Source organism: Podarcis cretensis (assembly GCF_951804945.1).
Source record: "Podarcis cretensis genome assembly, chromosome: 5".
NCBI classification, from domain to species: domain Eukaryota; kingdom Metazoa; phylum Chordata; class Lepidosauria; order Squamata; family Lacertidae; genus Podarcis; species Podarcis cretensis.
In genome coordinates this window covers 97,462,909-97,482,631 of record NC_137174.1, presented here as the reverse complement: position 1 = coordinate 97,482,631, position 19,723 = coordinate 97,462,909, and the positions used below count along the sequence as shown (strand labels likewise).

The window sequence follows — 19,723 nt, the reverse complement described above, 5'->3', positions numbered from 1 at the left end:
GGAGACTGGAGGCCTTTGCCACCCTGGTGCCCTCCAGGCATTTTGGACTACAACTCCCATCAGCTCCTAACCAGCATGCTGGGAGTTGTAGTCCAGGAGGGCATCAGGCTGAAGAAGGCCAAACTAAGGTTTGCTGCATCCGTCACACAGACCAGCGCTTCTTAAACGTGGGTCTGCAGCTGTTGTTGGACTACAACTCCCATCATCCATAACTAGTGGTCAGGGATGATGGGAGTCGTAGTTCGAGAAACACTGACATAGATAGTTGCAAAGGTGTGTGTAAAGTAGAAATTGGTGGGGCAAAAGGCCAATGACGGCAGTGACGTCACCAACCCCGGGAAGGGTTGGAAATAGAAAGACAGACAGGAGGGGGCTGGCTAAGGGCAGACTGAGGTTGGTGGGGCAGTGCCCTCTTTGCTCAAATGGACCAGCCTTCAATGAATCCTAGAATCGCTGAGTGGGAAGGGCCCCCTGAGGGTCATCTAGCCCAACCCGCTGTGAAGCAGGAATCCCACAGCCCACAGGCTTTGATTCCTGATGTTGTTGTAGCACTGGGCAGCCCTGCCTGCTTGTGGCACTTGGCTGTGGGGTGCGGGCAGGAGAAGAAACTGCCCCACTGGTTGGATCCAGTTCCCAGCCCCTGGTGCAATGGCTGTAGAGGTGCTAGGAGATGCTCTAAGCCAACCGGACACTCGCTGGGTCTGCGTGCGAAGGATACAGTAGGCGCCACCCGCATCCAAGGCCCCGTTGGTGGAGATGGCACACACCGACAGAACCGTCAGCCCGATGATGAAATAGGCCACGACGAACATGGCCAGCGACTGGAACAGCCCGGCCTGGCCCACCACAAAGCCTGTCAGCACGGAGAGAGAAACAGAGGAGGAAATATGGAGGGTGGACATTGCCCCAACTTTCCTGGCCTTCCCCCAGAGTTTCTTTAAGCCACTCCTGCTAAGGAACAAGAGCCCCCAAGCAAGGACCTGAGCGCTAGGGCAGCCAAAAAGAAAATCTGCCTTAAAGGATTCCCGTGTTCCCTTACCCGCCAAGCAAGTTTTTACCCTCTCAGTGAAGAAGAGGCACAAGCCCCTTTCTGGTTTTGGGAAACCATCCCAGGCCCCTTGAGGATATCTACAGGCTCCTGACAAGCAAATACTTCATCAGAGCCTCATAAGTAAGTCCACATAAGTTACTGGCCTGCTCAGGGGCTCAGAGTCTGCCACGATGAGAATGCAGGTTTCTAGTCCCTAAGCAAAATGGGGTTTGAAAGTTCTGTCAAGGGGGCTGACAAAGGAATGATCTGCCTCTCCTCTGCCAGCCGGCTTGCTTTCCATGTGGGTCATAGAGGAAGGGGGGAAATGACAAAATGACAAAAATAATGGACAACTTTGGTAAAATGGAGTATGACAGAATTACATAAAATATTAAGTTTAATAATAATAATAATAATAATAATAATAATAATAATAATTTTTTATTTATACCACACCCATCTGGCTGGGTTTCCCCAGCCCCTCTGGGCGGCTCCCAATCGAATATTAAAAACAATACAGCGTCAGACATTAAAAACTTCCCTAAACAGGGCCGCCTTCAGTTGTCCTTTAAAAGTAAATAGTTGTACCTAAACTCCCGATCACCTTGGGTGACCCGGTGACTTGCTAAATACATGGCTCCTTTGTAACCTGCAGACTCCCAATTAGCCAACTAGACCAATTTATGCACGAGTTGTTGCAACACAGTAACGTGAGTCATCTTCACAGTAGCCGGGAAGGGAAGCCGCAGGTTCAAACCTCGCATTCCTCTTCCGCATTCTCCTCATTGCCAGCGCACCAAGCGTGGGTGCTGCCCCACAGAGATCCACACCCAGAAACAGGTCCCTGCTCCCTAGGAGCTGACAATCTAAAGCAGGCAATGGGACGGCAGGTCGGGAGACATGGGAAAGGGGGGAGAGATTTAAAAGGGCACTGAAGTGACCCAATGCAGCTTTATGAACTGCATAAATTTAGTAATCTGGGGGTGTCAGGTTATCTTGCAGACTGGGAATGGGTTCAGCAACAGGAAACCGAGGGCTGGGCTAAATATTATTTATTATTTATTATTGTTATTCATTCATTCATTCTTTTATTAGCCACCCTCCACCCTAAGGTCTCAGGGTGGGTTACAATATGAAAAACAATGTAAAACAACTTGCAAGTGTGAAAATAAAGGTAAAGGTAAAGGTAAAGGTACCCCTGCCCGTACGGGCCAGTCTTGACAGACTCTGGGGTTGTGCGCCCATCTCACTTAAGAGGCCAGGGGCCAGCGCTGTCCGGAGACACTTCCGGGTCACGTGGCCAGCGTGACATCGCTGCTCTGGCGAGCCAGAGCCGCACACGGAAACGCCGTTTACCTTCCCGCTGGTAAGCGGTCCCTATTTATCTACTTGCACCCGGAGGTGCTTTCGAACTGCTAGGTTGGCAGGCGCTGGGACCGAGCAGCGGGAGCGCACCCCGCCGCAGGGATTCGAACCGCCGACCTTTCGATCGGCAAGTCCTAGGCGCTGAGGCTTTAACCCACAGCGCCACCTGCGTCCCTATAAGTGTGAAAATAAGGTGGGTGTAAAAAAAAACAGAGACGTATGTAGCCTTGTTAACCATGAAAATCCTTTAATAAAAACATTTTTTTAAAAAATACACCTGGGATCTTAGGGTGAAGGGCAGCTAGAAGAAGAAGAAGAAGAAGAAGAGGAGGAGGAGGAGGAGGAGGAGGAGGAGGAGGAGGAGGAGGAGGCCGCCAACACAGTTGCACCAGGATTGGCCTCAGGTGCTCAGATTGCCTTGCCTCAATCAGCAGTCTGGCTGAATTCCATGCAGGGATGTCTGTGTTGCGTATGGATGAGACACAGAAGGATGTGTAGAAAACCAAGCCCTGGAGAATTTTATCACCTTGCAGTGCCTTACAGCTCTGTGAATCAAGGGATCTGTCTAAGCGGCAGGCACTCAGGAGGCAACATTCCCTGCCCAGAGGCAGCGATTCAAATGGGAAGGTGCGGTGAGTGGCAATGTGCCAGAGGGCAAAAGCTCGGCAGCCGGGAACGAAGGAAGACTCGAGACCTCCGTCCAATTCTCCCTGCAACAGTGACAGCTAACCTATCCCCTCCACAGTGGGGCAGCGCCCCAATGTTTGCACCAGTGTTAGAAGTTAGCCAGGCACCAGACGCATTTTGCAACTGGCGCGGGTCAAATTGTGATCACGTGGAGATCTCTGGATGCCAGATTGGCAGCTGACATCTCCATATCCTTCCAGCTTTCTTAAGCAGGTGAGCCAAAGACCTTATTTACTGCATTAATCTCCCACCTTTTTCTCCAAGGAGTACATGGTTCTCCCCCCCTCCTCAGTTAATCCCCTGCAAGGGAGGTAAAGAAGCTGTGACGGACTCCAAGGTCACACCTCCAAGGTCACACCGTGAGATTCCTGACTGAGTGGGGATGTGAACCCTCATCTCCCAGGTCCGGGTCCAACACTCTCACCACTAAACCACACTGGCTTCCTTCTGCTATGGGGCAGCTCTATAAATTAAGTAGGTAAATAAATAAATATGGGGAAAGCCAAGTGTCACTTTAAGAAGAATCTGATATGTTTTCCTTGAAGCCTGAATTTGTTTTATTCTGGATGGTTTTGTTTGAAGTTTTAATATGTTGTAAACTGCTTTGAAGGGGACGCAGGTGGCGCTGTGGGTTAAAGCCTCAGCGCCTAGGGCTTGCCGATCGAAAGGTCGGCGGTTCGAATCCCTGCGGCGGGGTGCGCTCCCGCTGCTCGGTCCCAGCGCCTGCCAACCTAGCAGTTCGAAAGCACCTCCGGGTGCAAGTAGATAAATAGGGACCGCTTACCAGCGGGAAGGTAAACGGCGTTTCCGTGTGCGGCTCTGGCTTGCCAGAGCAGCGATGTCACGTGACATGGCCACGTGACCCGGAAGTGTCTCCGGACAGCGCTGGCCCCTGGCCTCTTAATTGAGATGGGCGCACAACCCCAGAGTCTGTCAAGACTGGCCCGTACGGGCAGGGGTACCTTTACCTTAAACTGCTTTGAGATGTTTTCTTTAAAATATAAAGCAGTATAGAAATGAAACAAATAAATACCGTATTTTTCTCTCTATAGGATGCACCCGACCATAGGATGCACCTTGTTTTAGAGGGGGAGAACAAGAAAAAAAAATCTCCCCCTCTCTGCGCAGCGCCCCTTCTGCGAAGCGGCAGGAGAAACGGAGCAACCTTCCATTTCTCCTCCCACTTCACTGAAGGGGCGCTGCGCTTAAGCTGAAGGGGCACCTACACTTCAGCGAAAGGAACCCGAAGCCTTCGGAGCGCAGCGGGCACTCCCGCTGCACTGTTGAGGCTTCAGCAGAAGGCATCCCAAAGCCTCCGGAAGCCTCCGGAAGCTTGTGGGGCTGGCGGCAGGGAAAACTGAGCTTCCCTCACCGCCAGCCTCGGGGCTGGCAAGGGAAGCCTGGGTTGTGTCCCCCCCCCCCAGCCCCAGGGACCACACATTCACTCCATAAGACGCACAGACATTTCCCCTTAGATTTTAAGAGGGAAAAAGTGCGTCTTATGGAGCAAAAAATACGGTAAATAATGCAAAAACAAAACCCCGACACCAACCACCTAGACGTTCAACTGTGATGAACATAACCTAGGTTTAAGGTGCAATTTGGCAATTAGCTTATCTATCTGAGTTTCTAATCCTGGTTTGCACCACGATTCTCCTTCCTGGCCCCAAGGACCGAACACAGGTAAACCTACCCTATCACCCCAACAACATCCCTTTAAGGTAGGCTTGTCTGAGAGTATGTGACTGGCCCAAGTTCTCCAATGCAAGCTGGATGCTGCCCAGCTGGGGTTCCACTGATCCTGGCACAACCCTTCTGGCCCACCCACACCCATGCTGCTGCCAGAACCAGGCCAGAAGTGTCCTTTGGCTCGAGAACCCAGCCCAGATCTTTGCGGATCCCAGCTGACAAGCCCTAGCAGCGTCAAACTGCTGTCCGTTTCATGCCATATCAGAGCCTCCCGGCCTCTGGGGTTTCACACGGCTCTTTCTGGAACACTCCCGCCCTTCTCCACGGAACCGTTTAAGCTCTAAAGCGTCGAGGCCTGACTTATTTAGATTTATAAACTCCACTGAGTTCCCTTAAGGCCTCAGAGCTGTAAAGCAAAAACAAGGTATTGATTCGAAAACAAGCCAATTGATTTTTAAATTGAGTACATATATATCTGGCAACCGAGGGAACCGCGGGGCGGGCAGCAAGTGGGGTGTGTGTGTGAATGTGCTGTAAGAGACCTGCAACAGGCACCCACGACAATGACACCATCACAATCGCCATCCACAGCTGCAATGGACTTCTCTAGCTGGGCGCTGCGACAATCCGGTTTTCCAGATTGACGAAATATTGCTGCTTTTCAGCCTTGGGGAATGTGCCTGCCACCACAAAAGAACCACTGTGAGGAAACCTTGTGGAAACCCTGTAATTTTTTTTTGGGGGGGGGGGATTGGTCAAGAGACTCGAGGTGAAACCACAAGTTATGTTTAATAAGCAGAATCAGGAGGGTTGGTTGGTTTTGGTTTTGGTTTTAAACGCCGATTTTACAGCTCTGCAAATTAATTTGCCAATTTTGGAAACCCCATAATAAAAAGAAACAAAGGAAAACCCAAATGAACGGAAACATCTTTTGCTCCTGGATTAAACCCTGTTATCGCGGTGGTTTCCCCATAGGAGTCACTCACAAGTTCTTACCTGCTGTACAGCGACAATTTGTTTATCTAATTGCCATAGTTCAGTATAATAATAAGGTTGTACCTTGGTTCTCGAACACCTTGGTACTTGGAGGTTTTGGCTCCCGAACACCAAAAACTAGGAAGTAAGTGTTCCGGTTTTTGAATGCTTTTTGGTAGTCTGACGTGGCTTCCAATTGAGTGCAGGAAGCTCCTGCAGCCAATCGGAAGCCGCGCCTTGGTTTTTGAATGGTTTCGGGAGTTGAACGGACTCCTGGAATGGATTTAAGTTCAAGAACCAAGGTACGACTGTAATAATAAATGTCCTTGTAAAAAAGATGGCACCTAGACATTCTGTTGTGGCAACTGTAACCTGGGTTTAAGGTACCATTAAGTGATTAAAAAAACGAAGATCATGGCCACTGGTCCCATCACCTCCTGGCAAATAGAAGGGGAAGAAATGGAGGCAGTGAGAGATTTTACTTTCTTGGGCTCCATGATTACTGCAGATGGTGAGAGCAGTCACAAAATTAAAAGACGCCTGCTTCTTGGGAGAAAAGCAATGACAAACCTAGACAGCATCTTAAAAAGTAGAGACATCACCTTGCCAACAAAGTTCCTTACAGTTAAAGCTATGGTTTTCCCAGTAGTGATGTATGGAAGTGAGAGCTGGACCATAAAGAAGGCTGATCGCTGAAGAATTGATGCTTTTGAATTATGGTGCTGGAGGAGACTCTTGAGAGTCCCATGGACTGCAAGAAGATCAAACCTCTCCATTCTGAAGGAAGTCAGCCCTGAGTGCTCACTGGAAGGACAGATCCTGAAGCTGAGGCTCCAAGACTTTGGCTACCTCAGGAGAAGAGAAGACTTCCTGGAAAAGATCCTGATGTTGGGAAAGATGGAGGGCACAAGGAGAAGGGGAAGACAGAGGACAAGATAGTGGGACAGTGTTCTCAAAGCTACCAGCATGAGTTTGACCAAACTTCAGGAGGCGGTGGAAGACAGGAGTGCCTGGCGTGCTCTGGTCCATGGGGTCACTAAGAGTCGGGCACGACTAAACGGCTAAACAACAACAAAGTGATTAACATATATATCTGAGTTTATAGGGTCATGGGGCTGTACAGGAGAGCCAACCTGTTCAGGCACCACACATCACCTTTGACAAGTTTCCGGAGCAATTCTGTGCAGAAATACTGCAAAGGGGAAGCACACTGTGAACCTTCACACGTTGCCGGCTCAGCTGGCATTGGGCAAACACGCAGACCAGGAAGTGGTGCCTTTCCCCTTGCAACCACAGGCTGGGTGTTGTGTGTGTTTGTGGAGGGGGTTGTTACTCAGCCACCCTGCCCTGACAAACCGAGATTTCCAGAAAACCTCAGCAGCAGAGTGAAAGGAAGCCCGTCAGTGCCGGGTAAAGAAATCAAGCCATTTCTTCCAGAGCTGTGGGAGGGAATTCCAAAGTGCCTCCACCCTGGGATTTTCACGCTTTCGATTTCTCTTTGGTTTGTTAGTTGTTTTACAAAAAGAAGAAGAAGAAAAAGGACTTTCATAAGATCACAGAGGTATTTGAGAACTGAGGCAGCCCTGTCATAAGGCAACATGAGGAAGCTGCCAGAAGGGAGGGGAAGAGATTTGGGTCTCCTGTAACAGCAGCAAAGCGGACTGTTTAGCGAGACCCCTCCGTGTGTCTCACCTGACAGGGAAGTTCTGCTGAGCAAGACCCACTCATTTCAAAGGAGCTTGTGGAAGGGAACCTCCCAATTATTAGCGGGTGGTGGGGGTGGGGGGACCAACTGGAGTTTCCACTGCAATCACCGAAACGCCTGGGACCGTTTCCCCATCCTAGACCACGTAAAAGTCTCTGCCGTGTCCCACAAAATCACCAACACAAAATAAAAGCCACCAGTCCGCCTTAAGTCTCCAAACGGTAATTAGTTTATCTCTTTCTTCATGTCTCCTGATGCAAACAATGTGATGGAATCAAGTGAGGTAGTTTTCTTTTTGTTCTGTTTTTTTATTAAAGGTTTACAAGGATTCGACCCTTTTCAGCCCACAGGTGGGAGATGGCTTTTTTGCAAAGGCTCCCATTTTCCAAAAAAGAAAGGGAAAGAAAACGCCTGCAGGTAGAAATCTAGCATGGCAGGGAACAAGCTAGGCAAGAACACTTTTCCTTAAGGTACTCTGAAGTGCCACATCCCACAGACCAGGCCTATCGCTGAGATTATCATAGGATGAGGATAAAATGGAGAGACAAGCAGAAAACTCTCAACTTCTCCATGGCCAGAATGTAGCCTATGCTGTGCAAAGAGTCACTCCTGTGGCTCCACCCCCTTTTGCCTCTAGCCATGCCCCTGACTGGCATGCGGCCCCCACAAGTGTGAATGTGGCCCTTTGGATGAAAAGGGATTTCCCTGCTCCAGTTTTGAACATGACAAATGCCAGAGCTCAGCTATCCCTCCCTAGGTATCAACACCTCCCATTGTTTCCCAGATCTTTTATTTAAAGTAATATTTATTGCTTGAAGGCCATGCACATGAAAATTGCCTTTGCTCTAATTAATCCTGAATCAAGGGCACCACTGGTGTCACAGGCCCTGGCCAAGGCAGCCTCCCTTCCAAGGAAAGGCTTTCCTCGCCCCCAAGCTGTATATTCTGTCCCACAACGGAGACTGGAGATAGTGCTACTTGCAACTCAAGGGAGGAAAAGGTTTCTGCAGGCAGATTTTGCAAGAGGGATGACCCTGATTGACCCCCGGCTGCTTCTGGGGGAAGCTAAAAGTGATGGAGAAAAGATGAGCAGAGAAAATGGATTTGAGCCTTGCGGAGCTCGTGGGTTGTAGACACAGCTTTAAACTGTCCCCAGCTGCCCTGAGCAAATCTGTGGAGGGTGTGCCCCCCAAACGCCCCGCCAACCACGAGGACCTGGCAAAGCGAGCTGCCCAATTTGTTCCTCGCTAGGGAGAGGAAATTCACAGCTCGGACTCTGCCCTCTGCTCAGAACTGGCTCTCGCTGCAAACAGAGAGGATCCCAGGATAATGAGCGGATCCTGAGTCATAAGGAAGATCAGGACAGTTCTGAAAGAACCCTGTGTCCTGTTTTCCCCCACGGGGTTCAGATCTAAATATTTGAGAATGTTTGCAAGGGAACGCAGGTTGTAACTGCACAGCATTCCTGGCCTTTGTTAAGGCTGGCATATACTATCAGGCTGCACAGATCCCGGATTAATTTCTACAGTATCCTATTTGTATTAGTTTCTCCTTGATTAAGGCTGCGGTCCCATAGACACTTGCCCAAAGTATATTCCCACCAAATTCAATGGAACTGCAGTCTTTTATATATACATAAAAAGGGCAGTCTGAGCCTGTTAGAACATGCAGGAAACTGGGGTGGGGGGAATACATTATTCAAAACGAACAACTTTTTGCAGACTTGTATAAGGGATATAGGAAGTGGTGCAGGAAATTGAGCTTTTCTTGGAACAGAATCCGTTTTACCTTCACCACAATTAACACACACACACACACAATGTTATCTTCAGGCTCTTTCCCTTGCATTCTGTTTGTTTTGCTTTCTGATCCTGCACAGGACTCCCTCAAACAGCAGTTGTTGTTGTTGTTTTTAAATAAACAATAAGCTTAATTAGAATAATAATTAACATAATGTTGCTGTAAGGTTTAAAACTCAGCTGAGAACAAAAAATTGGCAAGAGAGAATCTTTCTACTTCAATAGGGTGGGGTGGGGCGCGGGGGGGGTGGGGAGAGAACTGTGGAAGACACTGAAATCACAACTGGTTGCCACAGCTGACTTTTTCATATGGACTAGAAACTTGATTTGCTTAGGAAAGCCGATGCTCCAGATTCTGTGCCCAATCCCAAACTGAAGACTGCATGCACACATGGTGGGACGACAGAACTGTAGAGCATATCGGAGGCTGCAGTAACCGCATGTTGAAAAAGCAGAATTGAAGCGTTTCAATGAGCGATGAAGAGGAGGAAGCCAGATCTCAATGCCAGAGCACTTCTAAACCAAATGCAATGAAGAGCAAAACTACCAAGCCCAATCTGTGGGAACTGAAAGGCTTTGAGTCCAAAGTTTTGCCCCACCAATTACCCACAACTTCAAATCCCCAGTCTGTCCCACACAAATCAGACAGGTCACGAGTCAAAATCTTAGAAACATAGAACTGATGAATTGGAAGGTACCCCAATGGTCATCTACTCAATGCAGGAATCTTTTGTCCCTTGAACCCATGACCCTGCGATTAAGAGTCTCATACCCTACTGACTAAGCCTAAGTGGGTATTTGCAAAGAAGACTGTTCAGATTACTCAGGCAAGCCAAATGAGGGCAGTTTGCCTCCAGGACAAAGAACCTGCATTTCAAACAATGGAGCAGCTTACGAGCAGACTTATATTTCAAATGAATTCAAAACCATGTGCCTTGTTTTGAATCCTACACTAGCACTTCTTCAGAGGATAGCTGGAGCATCTGCTCTGCATGCAGAAGGTCCCAATCCACAGTATCTCAGGTAGGGCTGGGAGAGACTCCTGCCTGAACCCCCAGAGAGATGCTGCCAGTCAGAGTGGACAATACTGTGGTAGGTGGACAAAGTCTGATTCAGTATAAAAGGCAGCTTCTCACACTGGGGAGAGAAAGGCTGAAGACTGAACACGGGAGATCGCTTAGTGAAGGAGGGAAAAACGTGACCCAACGTCTTCCTTTCTCCCTCCTAAGAGATGCTTCCATGTCTTGCAGGCCTGCCTGATGGCTTTCTCATGGGCGGCCATTTGTCGTAAAAAATAAATGTGAGCTGAGTAAAGCAGATACTCCATCTGTAGCCGTCTAGGATGGGCACATGGCAAGACACTCCCGAAATACTGCTTGCCCCTCAAAAGAGAGAGGGAGGCCAGCAACACTTCAATCATTTGTATCTCACTTAACAGAAATAAATCTGAAATCTTTTGAAACATGCAAACATCAAACCGATTTAAGCGCTAACTGTTGGTGACGGTTGCTGCATCTAGATTTAGAGTCCCGTCAGACACACAGATGTGCAGACTTCATGCTTTGGCGCAAATGTTTTGAACTCTTGAAAACAAACAGATGCAGACCCGGGGGGGGGGCAGATGCAGACCGGGGGGGGGGCAGGGTCTGTTCTGGGGCTGTCAACAGGGTCCTAGCCATGCTGACCTCCAACACTGGACGTGCTTGAGAGAGATCTATGGAGGCCAGATCCACCAAAGGGCATTAGCCGTGCTGGCTAAATGGAACCTCCACATATAGAGGCAATGTACGGTATCTCTCAATAAGGGTCACGGGTGGTGCTGTGGTCTAAACCACAGAGCCTAGGACTTGCTGATCAGAAGGTCGGCGGTTCGAATCCCCGTGACGGGGTGAGCTCCCGTTGCTCGGTCCCAGCTCCTGCCCACCTAGCAGTTTGAAAGCACGTCAGAGTGCAAGTAGATAAATAGGTACCGCTCCAGCGGGAAGGTAAACGGCGTTTCTGTGCGCTGCTCTGGTTCACCAGAAGCGGCTTAGTCATGCTGGCCACATGACCCGGAAGCTGTACGCCGGCTCCCTCGGCCAATAAAGCGAGATGAGCGCCGCAACCCCAGAGTCGGTCACGACTGGACCTAATGGTCAGGGGTCCCTTTACCCTTTATCTCTCAATAGCTGCTGCATGGGGAAACTCAGCAAGGAAGGGCTGTTGCTGTGGTCTTCCCAAAACATCTGGCTGGCCACTGGAGACACAAGATGCTGGACTGAACAGATTTTTGTGTGCCTACGAGATGGTGCCTTAATCCAGTTGTGGTTCCAGCCCAGAACTTACAAATCACATCACCTCTTGCACGGCCACCCTGCACACTTAATTAACACCAAGTTGCAGCCTGAGTGCTCCATTACAGCTGCAGAAAGGTATTAATTCAAGACGCAAGGGGATATAACGACTGGAGTGACCCCGGCTGGCCCAAAGCCCAAGAAGAGTGAAGGCTTATTACTGCCAGCACTTACAGGCTCGCTTCCTTCATTTTCCCAGCTGCCACAACCATTTCTGAGAGAAAGCACTTTGCGATCGAACATCAGGTGTGTGTTGTGGGGGGGGGGGAGCAGGGACGTTTGCTTCCGCTCAAGCGGACTGAAGAAGCAGGTCCCAGCAAGAGGGGATCATAGAATTGTTGAGTTGGAAAGGATCCCGAAGGACACCTAGTGCAACCCCCTGCAATGCTGGAAAAATAGCTAATAATAATAATAATACATTTTATTTCTACCCCGCCCTCCCCAGCCAAGACCGGGCTCAGGGCAGCTAACACCCGATATAAAACAATTGACCGAAATACAACTTAAAAAACAAGATTAAAATACAACATTAAAACATCAAAACATTAAAAGGCAGCCTCCTTTCAGTGGAAACTCAAATCAAAAACTTTTGGGGGGAATAAAAACATCAAGTCTTCACCAAGGCCAACTATCCAGACTGGTCCTACATGGCCAGAAAAAAGCCAGGGAAGTCCCCAAATAGGAGTTCCATCACAGAAGGAAAAAGAAAAGAGGGGGAGGGGATCAAGTTGATTCCAAGCCAAAGGCCAGGCGGAACAACTCTGTCTTACAGCCCCTGCGGAAAGAAATCAGATCCTGCAGGGCCCTGGTCTCTTGAGACAGAGCGTTCCACCAGGCCGGGGCCAGTGTTGAAAAGGCCCTGGCTCTGGTTGAGGCTTATCTGACTTCCTTAGGGCCCGGGACCACTAGGGTGTTGCTATTTATGGACCTTGAGGCTCTCCGTGGGGCATACTGGGAGAGGCGGTCCCGTAGGTACGAGGGTCCTAGGCCGTGAAGGGCTTTAAAGGTCTGCTAAGAAAAGGCTAAGGAGTATATCAGAGCTATCCAAACTGCATGTCGTGCCACGTTACTGTGTCAGCAGCAGTGTGTGGTTGTGTTGTGTGAACACTCCTCGAGTTCCTCCCGGGGCTGGAAAGGAGTTAGTTTAACCTCCGGTTTCCTAGTAAAACTGAATTACTATGTCGTGCGAAAGAAGAATGGCAGAAAAAATTAATGGATTATGCAGAACTGGACAAAATGACAGGAAGGATTCGAAACCTGTGGGACCAGAGATTCACAGAAGATTGGAAGAAGTATATGAACTATTTGAAAAGCAATTGTAAACAACAAATTACACTAGTAGGACTGCAAGAAGTTTTGTAAGGAGAATTCTATGAAACGTTACCAAGTAGAAAAAGAATAGAGATAACAGTTATGAGGTTTAAATGTCATAGGGAAAGGAAGAAATGCATACTAAGAGATTAGATTGGAAAATTTTCAGATGAGATTGAGGGAAGTAAAAAAAATGTATAAGATCTAAAAGCATGTTTAATTACTGTTGAAAATGATGTTAAAAAACTAATAAAATTTATATATGTGTGTGTGGGTGTGTATCTATATCTATATCTATATCTATATCTACAGTGGCGTAGCGTGGGGGGTGCAGGGGGGACCGGCCGCACCGGGCGCAACATCTGGGGGTTAGGGTTAGGGGGCGCAAATCCACGAGTTAGGGGGCGCAAATTACTTGCCTTGCCCCGGGTGCTGACAACCCATGCTACGCCACTGTATATCTATATCTCTATATAAAAGAATTACTGTGTCATGAAATGACGCATGTCTAAAAAGTGTGTTACCAACATAAAAAGTTTGGAAAACTCTGGAGTAAACCATACACAAATGTGGAATGCAGTCCCTAAGATGGTTGAATGGCTCCTTGTACGCTCCCCTCCGACAACTCCTGCAGCCAAGCTGGTGCCAAATGTCTTGCTCTGCTTTCCTTTGGACCCCATCAGGGAGGCCGAGAGGGGGGTCTTGTCGTCTGGGCAGCTCAGGATCTCCAGACACATAGCTCAGGTTTGCACCACGGAGAGGTAACTTCAATGCTGCTTATGCAGCAGTTTGACTTTGCCCCCAAAGGCACACTCCATTGTCTCTCAAGACAGATGGATGCCAATGACAGGCTGCCTATTCTCTCCCAAGTCCAATTCAAGCTGCTGGGTAAAGGCCCAAAGTCCATCTCTCCCCAACCTGGTGCCCTCCCGATGTTTTGGACTACAACATCTCCATCAATCCCAGCCTGGTTCCCTGCAGGCACTTCAAATTTGCCACAGGTGGGTAGGCCAATGAGTAGTATTTCTAGCCCAGAACAGAGGTGGGCATTTGGAAAGGGGTTAGGTAGCCATTACTGCAATAACATGAGTGTGGCAAGTTCATAAGAGGCAGCAGCCGTGGATTGTACGGCGACCAAAGGAGAGACCAAAGCAGAGGTGCTGCGGTTGTTTGTAAGGGTTTTGGAAGAGGAAGGTAGAAGTTAACTGCTAAAAGCATGAGAGTATTAACAAAAGAGGGGTCTTTTGGGGGCATAGACCACTAGTGCAGATAGTATGAGGGTCAAATGTGGTGATCAGGAACCCTGGAGTGACACTGTATTCCAGGCGCCTGATCAGAAAAAATGCTCTAGGGAGTAAGGCTAGAGGGTGCAAGTCAGGCTTTAAAGAGTGGATATGGGTCTTGTACAGGGGTCAGCAACCCTTTTCAGCCCTGGGCTGGTCCACCGTCCCTCAGACCATGTGGTGGGTTAGACTATATTTTGGAGAAAAAAATGAACGAATTCCTATGCCCCACAAATAACCCAGAGATGCATTTTAAATAAAAGGACACATTCTACTCATGTAAAAACATGCTGATTGCCAGACCATTTGCGGGCCAGATTAAGAAGGCGATTGGGCCGGATCCGGCCCCCGGGCCTTAGGTTGTCTACCCCTGGTCTTGTAGGACAGTGGTTCTCAGAGGGTGTGGCAGGAGAAGATGGGAAAGAGTGGTGGGAAGATTCAAGGGCCATCAAATAAACATTTAAACATTTCAGTGTGGCGTTGTATACTATAGTATGACAATATCTTTTTTATTTGCCAAATATGGGTAGATATCTTTCCAAAAGGAGAGCAAGAACATCAAGTGATTTGGAGGAAAACCAGACAAGAGAAAGGCTTCTTTGTGTTGATGGGATGGTGAGAGAGTTGCCAGCAAAAGCAAGCTCATGCCTCTCACTGAGTTTGTATGCATCCTTAAGGTACATAAGTTTACAATTATATTTTGGAAATGATTTATGCTCTTACGTAGCTGCATTGTTTTATACCTTCTGGATGTCCTGTGATCATAAGTTAAAGGACCCCTGGACAGTTAAGTCCAGTCAAAGGCGACTATGGAGTGCAGAGCTCATCTCACTTTCAAGCCAAAAGAGCCGGTGTTTGTCCACAGACAGCTTTCCAGGTCATGTGGCCAGCATAACTAAACCACTTCTGGCGCAAGGGAACACCGTGACAAGAGCCAGAGCGCATGGAAATGCCGTTTACCTTCCCCGCCACAGCGGTACCTATTTATCTACTTGCACTGGCATGCTTTCAAACTGCTAAGTTGGCAGAAGAGAGAAACGGGAGCCACTTCATTGCAGGGATTCGAACCGCTGACTTTCCAATCAGCAAGCCCAAAAGGCTCTGTGGTATAGACCACAGTGCCACCCGCGTCCCTTACTTTACCTGCGATCATATTATAAATAGTTGTGTTCTACGTTTACACTGCCACAAGTTGTTGCTTCGGCCCAGTATACCTGAAGGAGCGTCTCCACCCCCATCATTCACTGGGGTCCAGCGCCGAGGGCCTTCTGGCAGTTACCTCCCTGCGAGAAGTGAGGTTACAGGGAACCAGGCAGAGGGCCTTCTCGGTGGTGGCGCCTGCCCTGTGGAACACCTTCCCATCAGATGTCAAGGAAATAAACAACTATCTGACTTTTAGAAGACGTGTGAAGGCAGCCCTGTTTAGGGAAGTTTTTTATGTCTTATGTTTTATCACTTTATTATTATTATTATTATTATTATTATTATTATTATTATTATCATTAATTCTGTTGGGAGCCCCAGAGTAGCTGGGGAAACCCAGTCAGATAATAATCCAATGTGTTCCTTATCAATGAAAAATTCAGGGTGGCACAAGGAAGTCTTTATCGAGAAAGTGTGGTCCAGAGAAAAAAGTTTGAGAACCACTTCCTTAGGGAAGCTGGCATTTGGTGGGGTAAGTTGCCAGGCTAGTTAAAAGGCCCCATAGTAGGGCACTGATGTGTTGGGTCAGTGTAGGAGTTAGGACCTTATGAGGACTTGTAAGACTTGGTTAATTATAAGGTGCTGTTGGGCAGGGTGCCCTGAAGCCAAGAGGAAGTCAGCAGACAGTCACTAGGATTTAATTCTCACTGCAGGAGTCAGCTCTGATCTGTTCCACTTCAGACAGCAGAGCTGTTGTATGCAACAACGGCAGCAAGGATACTCATCGCTAAGAGCTGGAAAACTCAAGATCTACCCACACTGGAAGAGTGGCAGATGCAGCTGATGGACTATATGCAACTGGCCGAGATGACTGGTAGAATTCGAGACCTGGGAGAAGAGAGGGTTGAAGAAGACTGGAAGAAATTCAAGATTTATTTACAAAAGTATTGTAATTTGGCAGAAGACTAAGAAGGATGCTAGATCATAAATAACTGCCTACCATTGAATTAGATTTGAATTTGACGATAAGTGAGATTGAGGAAAATATAAAATTTCTGGAGAATTATTAGATTAAATTAATTGAACGAGATTTAAGAATGTAAACAAGATGATAAATTGCTGGAAAAAGGTTATAATGATGTAAGTGGGAGCGGGAGACGTGAGGGAGTCCAAAGAAGTTTTGAAAAAATGTGTTATGATTCATGTTATATTGTTTATCATTTTTGCATTTTGTATTTATTTAAAAAATTTCAATAAATATTTATTAAAAAAAAAAACAGACAGCAGAGCTGTTGGCAGCGAAGCAACATGACCAAAAGCAGCTCCATTCATAAACGATAACCCCTGCCCATAGAAACCTAGGATGACAGGGAGAAGGGTTCTAGCTGGCATTGCTCCCTGAGATGCTAGCTTTTTATGAACAGGGGGCGTATTTTGATATGTTTGGATAACACAGTATGTGGGACATCTACAGAAGCCCTCACCTGGACACAGGGTTATTGCCTCAGGGAGAACCTGGCTTAAACAGGAAGGACAACAAGTTCAGGGGAAGAGGCGGCAACCTCCGCACAGACTGAGCTTTCAAACAGATGTGAAACAATATTGGTCACGTTTATGTAGGCGCCAACAGAGCCTTCATCTCAAAGGCATTTTCTCTATATTACTGGACTCCCATCACTGGAGATCCCTGGCTCACCTAACGCCTACAGCGGCAACGATGAGGTTTGAACCAAAGGGCTGCTCCCTCCCCTGCTTCTCCAGCTCTGAGAGCCAGGTTTCCTGAGCATAGGCAAAGTGCGCGCGCTTCCCCGCCGCCTCCAAACTGAGCTTTTCGGGTCAGGCGGCTTCTTAAGACGCGATACGGTCTCCGCCACGCGCGCTGAACTCGGTTTTCGAACAAAATAATAAAAGTAACAATACTAATAACAATCCTAAGCCAGATTCCTCCAGCCGCGCAGGGAAAGCCCCACTCACCGAGGCGCAGGAAAAGCACCACGCTGAACATGGAGAGCAGCGTGGGCACGACGACGCCCAGGAAGGTGGGCAGCTTGCGCGCCCCGGCGGCCCGGGCCGCGGACGGCTCCGCTTCCACCGAGACGCTGCTGCACAGCCGGTAATTCAACAGCGGGCTCCGCTCCGACGGCCCGCCGGAGCCTCTCGCGGGCCGGGGCATGGTCGCGGCTGGCTCCGACGGCGCTGTGGCGCGCGGGACCCGACGGGACGGGACTACGACGGCCGGCCCCGCCGCCGGCACCTCCAGGGCGCAAAGCGGCCCGCCCCGACGCGCCGCCCCCGGCGCCGCCCCGATCCCCGCCTCCTGCCTAGACGGGCCGGAGCGAGCTCGGGCTGGGCTGCTTCTGCTGGGGAAGACAGGAGGGGAGCGGGGAGCGGCTTACTCGGGAGTAAAGGGTCTCCCACGGAAGCGGAGGAGGCAGAGGGAAGCCGCCGCCCGAGCCACCTCCACGTGCACGCACGCACGCACACAGGTCTACTCGGGAGTAAGGGGTTCCGCGAGAGCCGGAGGGTTTCTGCTCCGGATCGAGTTCAACAACCCCCCGCGCTCAGTTTTGGATGGGTCGACTTACTCGCGTGCAAAAGCGCATGATGGGGACTTTTGCTCCGTGCAAAGTCCTAACAGCAGCCCGAGCCTGTGCGTGTTTACTGGGAAGGAAATTCCACAAATTAGGCACGTGTGCGTGCGTGAGTGTTACTTCCGAGTAAACTTGCACTGGATCCGGCGGCCTGGCTCCAGAACTCTGTAGCATCGGAATCGGTGCCGGGGCTTACTTCCGAGTAAACAGGCGTAGGGTTGAACTGCAGCAAAGGTGTTCAACCTTTCCCGCTGGACACGTGTTCAACGTGACATTAAGGCTTTCCCGGAAGTCATGGCATTTAAATAATCGGAAGCACACGACGGTGAAAACGGAGATGGGAGCATTGACCCATTTCTGCACCCGCATGATATATATATACCTGGAAGGGCGTGGATCCCATCTCCGCTCAGGAAGCAAGCTTACTGGATAGGAATATCATAATAAAGTAATGCAAAACATGCTTTTTGGAAAGCAGGTGAGGAAAGTAGATCCAGGGGGTATTCTTTAGCTGAGATTCCTGCATTGCACGGATTGGACTAGATGACCCTTGGGGTCCCTAGCAACTGTATGATTCTCGGTGATTTCTGTCAGAGTATGCATACTTGTTAGGGACGCAGGTGGCGCTGTGGGTTAAAGCCTCAGCGCCTAGGGCTTGCCGATCGAAAGGTCGGTGGTTCGAATCCCTGCGGCAGGGTGCGCTCCCGCTGCTCGGTCCCAGCGCCTGCCAACCTAGCAGTTCGAAAGAACCTCCGGGTGCAAGTAGATAAATAGGGACCGCTTACCAGCGGGAAGGTAAACGGCGTTTCCGTGTGCGGCTCTGGCTCGCCAGAGCAGTGATGTCACGCTGGCCACGTGACCCGGAAGTGTCTCCGGACAGCGCTGGCCCCTGGCCTCTTAAGTGAGATGGGCGCACAACCCCAGAGTCTGTCAAGACTGGCCCGTACGGGCAGGGGTACCCTTTACCCTTTACCTTATGCATACTTACGTCTGGGTTTTTAAGAATGGGCCTCTTTTGCTTTGGCCTTTCCCTGGGCCACACAGAAGCTCAACAGATATGCTGCTACCTTAAGCCTCACCTGTTGAATTCCCACCTGTCACAGAGACGTTAAATGCAGCCAAAACAAAACCTTAAATCAGGCTTCCTCAACCTCAGCCCTCCAGATGTTTTGAGACTGCAATTCCCATCATCCCTGACCACTGGTCCTGCTAGCTAGGGATCATGGGAGTTGTAGGTCAAAAACATCTGTAGGGCCGAGATTGAGGAAGCCTGCCTTAAATTGTACACTTAGGAGGGCAGGTTTGGCTTGCTTCATTATTCGTAACCTGCTTTTTCGTCAGAACAAGGTGGCTTACCAAAGAAACCCAGAACGGAACAAAACGTAGCAGCACATTCAGAACGCTGAAAACAGCCGCTATGGGAAGAGTGTTGGGAAGCCCTTTTTGAACTTGAGGGCCGCAGTTCCCTTCTAAGTCACTTTTTGAGGGCCATATGCCAGCCCTAAGGGCTGGAGCCACAGACAAAAGGGGGTGCAGCAAGAAACCCCCATTGTTGGTCATCCCCAAAGTAGACCCGCTGAAATAAAGCCCATGGGTTTCAGGGAGTCTTAACTAAATTGAATATGACCCAGCAACTCACAGTTGCAAACTTTTCAAGCAGCTCTTGATAGCAGCCGTTCCTCCTGCTAAGCCCCTGCTAGCCTGTCCATTTTCATTAAGAGCGGAGGCAGATATAGGTGACCGGCGACGTTTTTATTTTCTTCAAAAGGGAGGGTGGTCAGCCATGGTGTGCTTCTTTCCCCCAGCAGTCGC

At 49.2% G+C, this 19,723-nt stretch overlaps 1 protein-coding gene across 1 annotated transcript in view; it reads right to left on the bottom strand.

Moving 5' to 3' along the window:
* LOC307216925 (solute carrier family 12 member 9-like) overlaps positions 1-17,513 on the bottom strand; it is a 95,817-nt gene extending 78,304 nt beyond the window's left edge. The window contains exons 1-2 of the mRNA XM_079977750.1: positions 17,295-17,513; positions 719-853 (exon numbers count right to left, since the gene is read on the bottom strand). Coding sequence (XP_079833876.1) covers positions 719-853; positions 17,295-17,493 — 334 coding nt within the window. The 5' untranslated portion in view covers positions 17,494-17,513. The remainder of the gene's footprint in view (positions 1-718; positions 854-17,294) is intronic.
* Between the last annotated feature and the right edge of the window lie 2,210 nt (positions 17,514-19,723).